The 14,024-nt window shown below is 35.7% G+C and overlaps 1 protein-coding gene and 1 long non-coding RNA gene across 8 annotated transcripts in view; one reads left to right on the top strand and one right to left on the bottom strand.

Annotated features, from left to right (window-relative positions):
• LOC109632835 (uncharacterized) overlaps window positions 1-14,024 on the top strand; it is a 118,582-nt gene that overhangs the window by 102,417 nt on the left and 2,141 nt on the right. For all 6 annotated transcript variants that reach the window (XR_011240088.1, XR_011240087.1, XR_011240086.1 and 3 more), the window contains 5 exons: window positions 9,756-10,028; window positions 11,196-11,339; window positions 11,527-11,663; window positions 12,790-12,833; window positions 13,449-13,536. This is a non-coding gene — a long non-coding RNA (uncharacterized lncRNA). The remainder of the gene's footprint in view (window positions 1-9,755; window positions 10,029-11,195; window positions 11,340-11,526; window positions 11,664-12,789; window positions 12,834-13,448; window positions 13,537-14,024) is intronic.
• Window positions 7,848-14,024, bottom strand: part of plxna4 (plexin A4) — a 217,180-nt gene continuing 211,003 nt past the window's right edge. For both annotated transcript variants that reach the window (XM_020092318.2, XM_020092317.2), the window contains exons 31-32: window positions 13,065-13,215; window positions 7,848-11,644 (exon numbers count right to left, since the gene is read on the bottom strand). In XM_020092318.2, coding sequence (XP_019947877.1) covers window positions 11,549-11,644; window positions 13,065-13,215 — 247 coding nt within the window. In that variant the 3' untranslated portion in view covers window positions 7,848-11,548. The remainder of the gene's footprint in view (window positions 11,645-13,064; window positions 13,216-14,024) is intronic.

Raw genomic sequence — 14,024 nt, 5'->3', positions numbered from 1 at the left:
AAAAACGACATAGTATAGTATGACTTTATAAAATCTCGAAAAAACGACATAGTATAGTATGACTTTCTAAAATCTCGAAAAAACGACATAGTATAGCATGACTTTCTAAAATCTCGAAAAAACGACATAGTATAGTATGACTTTCTAAATCTCCAAAAAACGACATAGTATAGTATGACTTTCTAAAATCTCGAAAAAACGACATAGTATAGTATGACTTTCTAAAATCTCCAAAAAACGACATAGTATAGTATGACTTTCTAAAATCTCGAAAAAACGACATAGTATAGTATGACTTTCTAAAATCTCGAAAAAACGACATAGTATAGTATGACTTTCTAAAATCTCCAAAAAACGACATAGTATAGTATGACTTTCTAAAATCTCGAAAAAACGACATAGTATAGTATGACTTTCTAAAATCTAGAAAAAACGACATAGTATAGTATGACTTTCTAAAATCTCCAAAAAACGACATAGTATAGTATGACTTTCTAAAATCTCCAAAAAACGACATAGTATAGCATGACTTTCTAAAATCTAGAAAAAACGACATAGTATAGTATGACTTTCTAAAATCTAGAAAAAACGACATAGTATAGTATGACTTTCTAAAATCTCGAAAAAACGACATAGTATTGTATGACTTTCTAAAATCTCGAAAAAACGACATAGTATAGTATGACTTTCTAAAATCTCGAAAAAACGACATAGTATAGCATGACTTCCAAAATCTCGAAAAAACGACATAGTATAGCATGACTTTCTAAAATCTAGAAAAAACGACATAGTATTGTATGACTTTCTAAAATCTCGAAAAAACGACATAGTATTGTATGACTTTCCAAAATCTCGAAAAAACGACATAGTATAGCATGACTTTCTAAAATCTAGAAAAAACGACATAGTATTGTATGACTTTCTAAATCTCCAAAAAACGACATAGTATAGTATGACTTTCTAAAATCTCGAAAAAACGACATAGTATAGTATGACTTTCTAAAATCTAGAAAAAACGACATAGTATAGTATGACTTTCTAAAATCTAGGAAAAACGACATAGTATAGCATGGCTTCCAAAATCTCGAAAAAACGACATAGTATAGTATGACTTTCTAAAATCTCGAAAAAACGACATAGTATAGTATGACTTTATAAAATCTCGAAAAAACGACATAGTATAGTATGACTTTCTAAAATCTCGAAAAAACGACATAGTATAGCATGACTTTCTAAAATCTCGAAAAAACGACATAGTATAGTATGACTTTCTAAATCTCCAAAAAACGACATAGTATAGTATGACTTTCTAAAATCTCGAAAAAACGACATAGTATAGTATGACTTTCTAAAATCTCCAAAAAACGACATAGTATAGTATGACTTTCTAAAATCTCGAAAAAACGACATAGTATAGTATGACTTTCTAAAATCTCGAAAAAACGACATAGTATAGTATGACTTTCTAAAATCTCCAAAAAACGACATAGTATAGTATGACTTTCTAAAATCTCGAAAAAACGACATAGTATAGTATGACTTTCTAAAATCTAGAAAAAATGACATAGTATAGTATGACTTTCTAAAATCTCCAAAAAACGACATAGTATAGCATGACTTTCTAAAATCTAGAAAAAACGACATAGTATAGTATGACTTTCTAAAATCTAGGAAAAACGACATAGTATAGCATGGCTTCCAAAATCTCGAAAAAACGACATAGTATAGTATGACTTTCTAAAATCTCGAAAAAACGACATAGTATAGTATGACTTTATAAAATCTCGAAAAAACGACATAGTATAGTATGACTTTCTAAAATCTCGAAAAAACGACATAGTATAGCATGACTTTCTAAAATCTCGAAAAAACGACATAGTATAGTATGACTTTCTAAATCTCCAAAAAACGACATAGTATAGTATGACTTTCTAAAATCTCGAAAAAACGACATAGTATAGTATGACTTTCTAAAATCTAGAAAAAACGACATAGTATTGTATGACTTTCTAAAATCTAGAAAAAACGACATAGTATTGTATGACTTTCTAAAATCTCCAAAAAACGACATAGTATAGTATGACTTTCTAAAATCTCGAAAAAAACGACATAGTATAGTATGGCTTCCAAAATCTCAAAAAAACGACATAGTATAGTATGACTTTCTAAAATCTCGAAAAAACGACATAGTATAGCATGACTTTCTAAAATCTCGAAAAAACGACATAGTATTGTATGACTTTCTAAAATCTCGAAAAAACGACATAGTATAGTATGACTTTCTAAAATCTCGAAAAAACGACATAGTATAGCATGGCTTCCAAAATCTCGAAAAAACGACATAGTATATAGCATGACTTCCAAAATCTCGAAAAAACGACATAGTATAGCATGACTTTCTAAAATCTAGAAAAAACGACATATTATTGTATGACTTTCTAAAATCTCGAAAAAACGACATAGTATAGTATGACTTTCTAAATCTCCAAAAAACGACATAGTATAGTATGACTTTCTAAAATCTCGAAAAAACGACATGGTATAGTATGACTTTCTAAAATCTAGAAAAAACGACATAGTATAGTATGACTTTCTAAAATCTAGGAAAAACGACATAGTATAGCATGGCTTCCAAAATCTCGAAAAAACGACATAGTATAGTATGACTTTCTAAAATCTCGAAAAAACGACATAGTATAGTATGACTTTATAAAATCTCGAAAAAACGACATAGTATAGTATGACTTTCTAAAATCTCGAAAAAACGACATAGTATAGCATGACTTTCTAAAATCTCGAAAAAACGACATAGTATAGTATGACTTTCTAAATCTCCAAAAAACGACATAGTATAGTATGACTTTCTAAAATCTCGAAAAAACGACATAGTATAGTATGACTTTCTAAAATCTCCAAAAAACGACATAGTATAGTATGACTTTCTAAAATCTCGAAAAAACGACATAGTATAGTATGACTTTCTAAAATCTCGAAAAAACGACATAGTATAGTATGACTTTCTAAAATCTCCAAAAAACGACATAGTATAGTATGACTTTCTAAAATCTCGAAAAAACGACATAGTATAGTATGACTTTCTAAAATCTAGAAAAAACGACATAGTATAGTATGACTTTCTAAAATCTCCAAAAAACGACATAGTATAGTATGACTTTCTAAAATCTCCAAAAAACGACATAGTATAGCATGACTTTCTAAAATCTAGAAAAAACGACATAGTATAGTATGACTTTCTAAAATCTAGAAAAAACGACATAGTATAGTATGACTTTCTAAAATCTCGAAAAAACGACATAGTATTGTATGACTTTCTAAAATCTCGAAAAAACGACATAGTATAGTATGACTTTCTAAAATCTCGAAAAAACGACATAGTATAGCATGACTTCCAAAATCTCGAAAAAACGACATAGTATAGCATGACTTTCTAAAATCTAGAAAAAACGACATAGTATTGTATGACTTTCTAAAATCTCGAAAAAACGACATAGTATTGTATGACTTTCCAAAATCTCGAAAAAACGACATAGTATAGCATGACTTTCTAAAATCTAGAAAAAACGACATAGTATTGTATGACTTTCTAAATCTCCAAAAAACGACATAGTATAGTATGACTTTCTAAAATCTCGAAAAAACGACATAGTATAGTATGACTTTCTAAAATCTAGAAAAAACGACATAGTATAGTATGACTTTCTAAAATCTAGGAAAAACGACATAGTATAGCATGGCTTCCAAAATCTCGAAAAAACGACATAGTATAGTATGACTTTCTAAAATCTCGAAAAAACGACATAGTATAGTATGACTTTATAAAATCTCGAAAAAACGACATAGTATAGTATGACTTTCTAAAATCTCGAAAAAACGACATAGTATAGCATGACTTTCTAAAATCTCGAAAAAACGACATAGTATAGTATGACTTTCTAAATCTCCAAAAAACGACATAGTATAGTATGACTTTCTAAAATCTCGAAAAAACGACATAGTATAGTATGACTTTCTAAAATCTCCAAAAAACGACATAGTATAGTATGACTTTCTAAAATCTCGAAAAAACGACATAGTATAGTATGACTTTCTAAAATCTCCAAAAAACGACATAGTATAGTATGACTTTCTAAAATCTCCAAAAAACGACATAGTATAGTATGACTTTCTAAAATCTCGAAAAAACGACATAGTATAGTATGACTTTCTAAAATCTAGAAAAAACGACATAGTATAGTATGACTTTCTAAAATCTCCAAAAAACGACATAGTATAGCATGACTTTCTAAAATCTAGAAAAAACGACATAGTATAGTATGACTTTCTAAAATCTCGAAAAAACGACATAGTATAGTATGACTTTATAAAATCTCGAAAAAACGACATAGTATAGTATGACTTTCTAAAATCTCGAAAAAACGACATAGTATAGCATGACTTTCTAAAATCTCGAAAAAACGACATAGTATAGTATGACTTTCTAAATCTCCAAAAAACGACATAGTATAGTATGACTTTCTAAAATCTCGAAAAAACGACATAGTATAGTATGACTTTCTAAAATCTCCAAAAAACGACATAGTATAGTATGACTTTCTAAAATCTCGAAAAAACGACATAGTATAGTATGACTTTATAAAATCTCGAAAAAACGACATAGTATAGTATGACTTTCTAAAATCTCCAAAAAACGACATAGTATAGTATGACTTTCTAAAATCTCGAAAAAACGACATAGTATAGTATGACTTTCTAAAATCTAGAAAAAACGACATAGTATAGTATGACTTTCTAAAATCTCCAAAAAACGACATAGTATAGTATGACTTTCTAAAATCTCCAAAAAACGACATAGTATAGCATGACTTTCTAAAATCTAGAAAAAACGACATAGTATAGTATGACTTTCTAAAATCTCGAAAAAACGACATAGTATAGTATGACTTTCTAAAATCTCGAAAAAACGACATAGTATTGTATGACTTTCTAAAATCTCGAAAAAACGACATAGTATAGTATGACTTTCTAAAATCTCGAAAAAACGACATAGTATAGCATGGCTTCCAAAATCTCGAAAAAACGACATAGTATAGCATGACTTCCAAAATCTCGAAAAAACGACATAGTATAGCATGACTTTCTAAAATCTAGAAAAAACGACATAGTATTGTATGACTTTCTAAAATCTCGAAAAAACGACATAGTATAGTATGACTTTCTAAATCTCCAAAAAACGACATAGTATAGTATGACTTTCTAAAATCTAGAAAAAACGACATAGTATAGTATGACTTTCTAAAATCTAGGAAAAACGACATAGTATAGCATGGCTTCCAAAATCTCGAAAAAACGACATAGTATAGTATGACTTTCTAAAATCTCGAAAAAACGACATAGTATAGTATGACTTTATAAAATCTCGAAAAAACGACATAGTATAGTATGACTTTCTAAAATCTCGAAAAAACGACATAGTATAGCATGACTTTCTAAAATCTCGAAAAAACGACATAGTATAGTATGACTTTCTAAATCTCCAAAAAACGACATAGTATAGTATGACTTTCTAAAATCTCGAAAAAACGACATAGTATAGTATGACTTTCTAAAATCTCCAAAAAACGACATAGTATAGTATGACTTTCTAAAATCTCGAAAAAACGACATAGTATAGTATGACTTTCTAAAATCTCCAAAAAACGACATAGTATAGTATGACTTTCTAAAATCTCGAAAAAACGACATAGTATAGTATGACTTTCTAAAATCTCGAAAAAACGACATAGTATAGTATGACTTTCTAAAATCTCCAAAAAACGACATAGTATAGTATGACTTTCTAAAATCTCGAAAAAACGACATAGTATAGTATGACTTTCTAAAATCTAGAAAAAACGACATAGTATAGTATGACTTTCTAAAATCTCCAAAAAACGACATAGTATAGTATAGAGTCCAAAATCTCCAAAAAATCTCCCTCTGTAATTACTGAATGGCTTCAGGTTGTGTTTATTTGCATTACCTGCATTATAATAACCCTGAGTTACTTGAGAGGAGCTTTACCACCGTGGAGTTTATTTAACCGAACTCTCTTCAGGAGCTAAGTAGCATTTGAATCACTCGTACTGATAATAGGCTGATTTAGAGCCATTTGTTTACATTGACACCAATAATCGGACCTTATTCTGAATAAGACATTTTTCACATTATTATGTTGACACGAGTTGTTACACATCTGCCATTCCCACCAGAATTTAAAAAGTATGATTCCAAGTTCGGCTCAATCCTGTTTCCTCATTCAGCCTCAGTAAGAAAAGAGTATTAGAGTTAGATCAAACTTTGTAAGAACTTAAAAATCATAGTCGAGGAATATAATGCACACAGAGACAAAGAGCACTGCTACCATACATCTGATCCTCAGCTTCTGACGCACTGACCCAGTCCTCAAGTGATTTGTGGGCCCAGCTCTGTAATTCTGCTCCCAGCTGGCAGGGGTGTTTGTTTTTGTCCAGCCCAATATGAGATGGCTTTGTCGGGTATGGAATCTTTTTATCAGCCAAAATCCACCAGTAGGACGATGACAGCTCTGAGTGAATTGCATGTGATCACTGTGTGCCAAGCTTCTGTCCCTGTTCTGAGAAAAGCAGGCTAACAGAATGATTGTCAGATGCTAATTTACATTTTATTTTGAGAAATACTCTCTGAGCAAAATTTGACCACTGCACACGTGTGCGTTTCCTCTGTGCACAGATTTATTTCAAACCTTGCTTTCTTTAATGTCCCCAATGGTTCTGTGGAAAATCAGGCCATAGGCTTGGAATTAAGGGGAAAAAAACTGATTTGAATAGTGTGGAAAGTTAGTGTAAAATGATTTAAGCCTTTGTACATCTTTCTAAAAATCACAGGGTTTTCTCTTTATGGGAGTGGTCTCATCCTGCTTACTATTACTGTATATCCTGTATACAGAGAACTATACTGAGACAGTTTAGTCAGGTTTCAGACGCCTTACTATGACATTTTTATGACATTTGGACACCGGACTATATTATGACGTTTAAATGACAGTTTTAATATACTGTGACACCTTATTATACTATGATGTGTTTATGACAGTTTGGACACCACACTAATAAATGTTCATGACACTTGAGGTTTTTGTCACCTTTATACAATGACAGTATTTCTAGTGTATCTACTCTTTGCTGCCGCTTGTGAAAGGAGATAGTGGGAGACCTGAGATGGCCTCAGCATCCCTGAGCAGCCAGTCTGGCTGATGTAGCATCTGTCACTGTGGAAAAGAAAATTGGAGCCATGTGGTGACACACAGTGTTGTCTGTTGTACAAGCTTTCACATTAGTATAGCAGAAGAATTCAGAGTTTAAATTAAGTTTTATTTATCACAGTATTGAACTGGTGTGGTGGTGGCATAAAGGAAGAAGGCAGAAAATATGGCCACAGCGTTTGATTAGAAGTGTAATGTCTGGTTCAGCCACAGATGTTTTCAGACTGATCTCAGGACTGTGTGCCCAAAGTTCAGCTGTGCTACCAGTGTGTTGGTTTCTGTTTGGGCAGAAAATCTTGTCCTCTGCAAAGGTTGTTCTGTTTGCATTGCTCTGTGTTTGAGTGTTGGCAGGATTACTCAAAATCTACTGAACCAATTTCCATGAAACTTTGTTGAGCAGATCCAGGAATTGAGTTTAACTAACGAGATAGCGCGTTTGCCTTGGTGGAGGTATGTGTTCTCTGAGCACCCTTCCTAGTTTTTCATTCAAATGTAGCTGTGGAAGATTCGTCAACCGTCTGAAAACTGACAAAAAACAACCACACAGTTATTGGTTTCATAATAAAGTTTATTCTATATTACAAATAGTATTTTGTTCTTGACTGCAAAATAGGAATGCATCATATTTACATACACAGGTATACAATTAATTATAACAAAGTTAGAGAAGCTCGCCTTATATCCCCCAGGTTTCGTTTTTCTCTCTCGATAAGATACTCTTTATCTTTCAAATATGGTCTAGTAAAAGTCTTTTCTAGCATGTTTCTGTAACACCTGCTTTAACACTGAACTAGGAGGACATTTCTAGTTCCTACAAAAACGTTTGAAGGTGGAAACTTTATCTGTGCTCTTAGCAACACAAGGTGGCTACTCGCAGACGACCTTTGTTGCAGAGGAGGGGACGGGGCCGGGAGAAAATGAAAGACAGGGTGTTACACTGGGGGGCAGATTCACAACGACAGTCCAGGACTCTCACCATGCGTTATTATTAACACACGGCTGTGGGGGGAAGCTTTGGGTATCTAGACACAGTATATATTGGCTACATGAATAGAAGAGGTTCTTTGAAATTGTCGTCTCTAATGCCAGTCAGTCCTTATTCCCTTCATTTTCCAATAACAGCAAAATATTTGATATGTAAACGACACAACATGTCCAGCAAACCCTTTGTGAATGTACCCCTCCGAGTTGAAACAACAGACATTATAGTGTGTAGCTGCAGTTAAACGACAATGAGTTGGATATCTCACAAACATTTGACAAAAAGGCTAAAAAAAAACAGTCACTTGCCAAACTCAGTTTTTAACGTAAGTCTACAATCATCCTGGCTTTTTAGAGAGTTTATCTGTGTCTTTAATTACATGTATACATAGATTCTTCTAGGTGTTTTGTCTTCTAATTAAATGTTATTGTAAAGTTTGTATTTCACGATGTTGGCAAACTGATGCAGTCTTTTGTTGCTTTTTGCGAAATGGACCTTTATCAAACCCCTGTATCCGTCTTTTGTTATTTGAAAACAGGATTTAAAAACTCAAAATGTGTCTTTTCTATTCTTGGCTCAACTGATGGAGGAACATTTTTTTACACAGTTTATCGTGATGAGTTCACTGTAAAAACAAGATAGAATAGCATCAAAGAAAAGACTCAGCTCGCGTCTTCTACCAAACACCACAGAGGAGAGACAGCAGTAACACCAAACTGTAATGGAAGACATTAAAGTTAAGGGGACACGTAGAAGGTCGTACTGATAAAATTACAAAAAGGGTTTGTGTTGTCTCATGAGATCCATTGAACAGTTGGCTTGTAAATGACTTGTAAGTCCTAGTAGCAGTAGAAGTATATAAATATCTTTGAGCAAGGCAGTTCCATTTCATACCATCCAAATAGGTCAACATGCAAGGGTATATATTATTTTCATTTAGCATCTAACACGTCACAGAAACGATGAGCATGAGGTTCTGCAGTTGGGGCTGGACTGGATAAAGGTTCCACCTTAAACGAAAGTTATAGTTTTTATTACATGAACAATCCACTTTTTCCGTCTCGATTCTTCCAAGCAAAAGAAAGATAAAAGAACACATCCACGTCATCATTGCAAGGCTTAATTTTCTTATTTTTCTTTTTTTTTTTTTATAAGTTTCTTAAATTGTTTATGTTTTACATGCGCTTAAAAAGCCAATAAAGAACCCAAGGTGGACCTAGGGCGGTCTTCACACATTCACATCACCACATGGGGCACGTTGTCAAGGCAAAAGAAAGGGCAGAGGTCAAAAGGTACGGAGGGCGCCTCCATCATCTCTCTTTCAATCGCTCTCTCCCACCGCGGGGTTTCACATCCAACAAGTCTTAGCAACTTTAATGTCTATCGTTTTCTGTTTATCCTGCCGTGATGTTCACGTTTTGTTCCTGCTCTGCATTATCTGATTTTTTTTTCTTTTTTCTTTTTCTCTTCCAGGCTTGGAGAAGGCCGCCCCTGCCGCCACTGAGGACAACTACACTAATACAGACAAGAGCGCCTCAACAGTTACACACTGAAGAGTTGGGGTTTTGCTGTATGCAACTAGCTACCATCTCCAACGCTTGTGCAAAACAGAAAAGGGAACTGGTAATTCAGGAGCCGGACACAGAGGTGAACGGTGTGCCGAGAGCCGCAGAGACCCGGGACGATGGAGAGAGAAGGAGGATCGGATCACGTCGCCCACGGAGCCTCTCACCTCGACACACTGAGGTCAGAAAAATCACACGGGTTTCTTTAAGTTCCAGTCACAATATTTTTTTTTGTCCTAGAAGTGGTTGTCTTCTACATAGTCCTTTGTCAGTTCCTCAGTGGCACTTTACAAATACATTGACCCTTTTGAAAATTTCAAGCTCCTTTGGTTTTTGGCTGACTGGTGAAATCCATCTTGTTTGAGTTCTCCACACAAAAGTCTTTAAATAAGAACATCCTGGGAAAGAAGTGCTACTCTCTCAGCGGAGCCCCTTTAGGTAGCAGTCAGCCGTCTCGGACTTCACTGTATCTCTCTTCTTCTTTTTGTTTAAGCAGTTTCTTGCCCAGCACATTTCAGTCAGCTCTTCTCTTTACCTCCTCAGTGGTTGGCGTAGATATCTGGGCAGCTGCTGATTGTGTGTGTATCTGTGCGTGTGTGTGTGTGCTTTGATAGACCGTCGCGGTGGCGACACAGAAGTGGAAGTGGCACGAGCCATAGACTGCTGCTGGTGTTTGGACGAGCAGTCAAAACACGTCTTCCAGAGTTGGTTGTGTGCTTCTTACAGAGGATCCAACTTGGGTCAGGGCCTCCAGGGGTTTTGTCTAATAGGTTAAATTTGCGGTAGCCACATAAGCCAGATGGAAGCAGAAATCATGAGCATTTTCTTTCAAGTAAATGTTTGCTGGCAGGGACAAATGTGTGAATGTTACAAAGGGGTACAGGTTGGAGATGCTCTGGTTTGTAAAGTTTTAGTGTCAGTCACGTTTTCGATAAAGGAAAAGTTCAGAGAAGCACTAATTCTCCCCTACCCCCCATCAGTCTTACTCTTAAATACAACTCCAGCTACATTGAAGGAACACAAGAACATTCTAGGTTTGCCTGGACTCGCCCCAAATTTCACAGATATGTATGCTTTGTTTGTAGGTACAGTGTAAACTTGGCAAACCACCCTTGCATGAATTTTCTTCAGAGGTGTTCATTTGGCTTGCAGTCATCATCTTTGATGTTTCCTCTTGATTCTGTAAGTTGAAGATAGAACTACTCTAGAGATGGTTTGATTGGAACTATCCTATTCTGAAAAAAGTTCTCAACAAAATGAACCAGCAGTGTTGTTTTTAAAGAATTACCTATCAGTGTAAATTCTTAAAGGCAACATAAAAATGTCTTTCCCCTTTTTTTTCTTCCAGCAGGGGGACTGAAGTATGCCAATATGGCCAGCTTTCAAGAAATCACCCCTTGGCGCTCTCCCTGTGGTGAAGCTGAGGGGTCCCCCGCATTGCACTGTGGGAGATGCCACCCTCAGCCCTGGACCACCCTTCAGATGTTTTCAGGTAAACTAGTCTATGCAGCAGAGTGGATGAGGAAAACAAAATATCTCTGGGGGGGGGGGGGGAAGCAGAAAAAAGGTTGAGGAAGAAGTCATCTTTGAAAGGCGGAGGGAGGAAGTCACATGATGAAAAAGATGGGGACAGGTCTTCGCTCAGGCACGGCTCGGTTTCTGATGGGGTCTCTTCCCAGTGCGCCCTGGGAAGTGCGGTCCTCAGCTTTCCAGACTCATGAGGGCCACCACCTGCTCCAGCTTGAAGGCCAACCTCTGTTTCCTGGCTGCATCATCCTGTTCCAGCGAACACACGATCTGCAGACACCACAGTGAGGTAAACACACAAAGACATTACTGCAAGTACTCTGGATCACAAAACCTCCGATTACACTTTCTGATCCTGTTAAATCTGAGGCAGGAAGATGCTCTAATGGTTTTTTTGTAGTTGCTAATTTAAAGGGGAATTCATCAACCTTGGCCATGTGAAAAATAAACGGTTCTTAGAAAAACTTTAGGAATCTGCCCGGGAGTTGCAATGTATTCTAATTAGGCAACACTGATAGTCTATGAAATGTCCTCTAAAAGTAATTTTCACCAATAAAATAACCAAATTTCTTTGTTAAGAGTCTGACGACTTCACAAATACACGAACAACTCTACAGCAGCTTGTTGTCCCTCCTCTGCTTGTCGTCTCTCTCTATTTCTCCTCGTTCGCTCTTTGTCCATGAACTCCAGCTCAAACTAGTAGGAATGGTCAAAAGTCAAAGGCTTAAATGGACGTCATCCAGATCGAACTGCTGAGTTGTTGCAGGACGATAGAGGTGAAAACGTTGGAGACATGTTTGGATTTTTCTGAGAAAAATTATGGCTGAATCTTTTTCTGAAATGGACAATGTTGATAAAGTCTTTTACTTTGATAAAATCTTTTACTTTGATAAAGTCTTTTACTTTGATGACCTTCCCTACTTGTTTGAGCAGCAGTAGATGGATGAGGAGCTCCGACAAATTGAACAAGGAGAGAGATGAGCTGCTGCTCTGTTGAGTGACACTTGTGTAATGTTGCCAGACTCTAAAAAAAGAACCAGAACTTTTCTTTTACGTTTTGTGGACTTTGGCCCATAAGTTTACATTTTAGCAGCTGCAACTTAATTCAACATTTTTGTGGGTAATTTAAAAACCCACCTATATAAACATTGGGTCCAGATTGTATTCCCCTTTAACTTAGTGAGGAATAAAACAATACTGAAAATCTATCTTTCAACAGCAAATGCTCCACATAAGCTTGAATGATGCTGTGAAGACTGTTGCTAAGGGATCCCTTTTGTTTTCCCACTACAACACTTGATACACTATCACATTTGTGAAAACCATGAAATAAAGCATCGATCAAGTTACTGGTGAGCTAACGCTTGTTTAGAAAATGAATCATACTTTGATATATGATTTTTTTTTTTTTTCAGTCTGGCTGGATGTTGGAATTCATCATCGCAGCTGTAGCACAGAGGTGGGTATTTCTAATGGGGATAATGTCAACTACTTAATTCTGAATAAGACATATGTTACTTCATTTTATGTTACTGATTTTATTCCAGCAGTTTTAAAAGCCCAAACTGAAATAGTCTAATGATGCTGTGCACTGTTTTATGGGGGGTTTCTTTCTAATTTTGCAAATGGTACAAATATAAATGTTTAGCCATTAACTAAGTGTAAAATAAAGTAAAACTTTGTCACATACCTCCTCAGTGTATTTGCCCACGTAGGAGTAAATCTCACTGAGAGAGCTCATGGTGTTGAACTCATTCATGTGCATCCGTGACTGTTCTGCCAAGTAGGCGTTCATGTCCTGGTCACTGATCGCTTGCATCTTACTAATGTCTGAGTAGTACCTGTTAACGAAGCAGAGCATAAACACTTGTTTACTGCACAGAACATTGTTAAATCAGTTGAACACACACACAACTGAAATAGAGTCACACTGACAGGCCCTAGATTTTCCACACACACACACACACACACAAACACTCTGCATTGAGGTAATAAGTCATTGTCGGTAGCAGCTGTGTTGCCCCTATCAACTATAGAAATTAAAGCTGCTTATTTACATATTAAATTCCTGCAGCTCGAGGACAGCCTGGTGTTTGCTGGATAACTGTGGGCGTGTGAGAGACCATATTTGCCAGGAGTCTTCAGAGCAAAGGAAAAGGCAGGTGGGTGCAGCTCGTAGCTTTTGCACAGAGGTCACACACACATCAACACCTGTTCAGTGCTGCAGGGCAGATGTACAGGGAGCTGCTAGCAGGGGATTGTTAGTGTACACACCAGGTGTGCTTGAGACGTTATATAAAAAGAGAATGGTTTTCAACCTTATTTCCACATGAAGTCAACCTTAGTCTGGCTGCTGTGTCCTTGTGTCTTAGTTGTTTATGTCGCTAAGATAAGTAACAGTTATTTACGAGCTGTTCATTTCATCTGTTGCTTGTGTATGACAGGACAGATAGATTTGTAATGGCCACAGCTGTACATCATCTCTCACTGCAACTCAAAGTGACCCCCAGTCTGTTTTTTGCTACCTGCATGGATACCGTGGCATTAAAAAAGTTTGAGCCCTTTAAAATGACCTGTTTTTTGCATTAATTGGTGAGAAAAATGTGAACTAATCTTCATCCAAGTCACAACTATAGTTTCCTTTCTGTGC

The sequence above is a fragment of the Paralichthys olivaceus genome, chromosome 23, assembly GCF_024713975.1.
Source record: "Paralichthys olivaceus isolate ysfri-2021 chromosome 23, ASM2471397v2, whole genome shotgun sequence".
Lineage (NCBI taxonomy): Eukaryota > Metazoa > Chordata > Actinopteri > Pleuronectiformes > Paralichthyidae > Paralichthys > Paralichthys olivaceus.
Note: the sequence above shows the minus strand (reverse complement) of the source record. Positions and strands in the feature narration are given on the sequence as shown.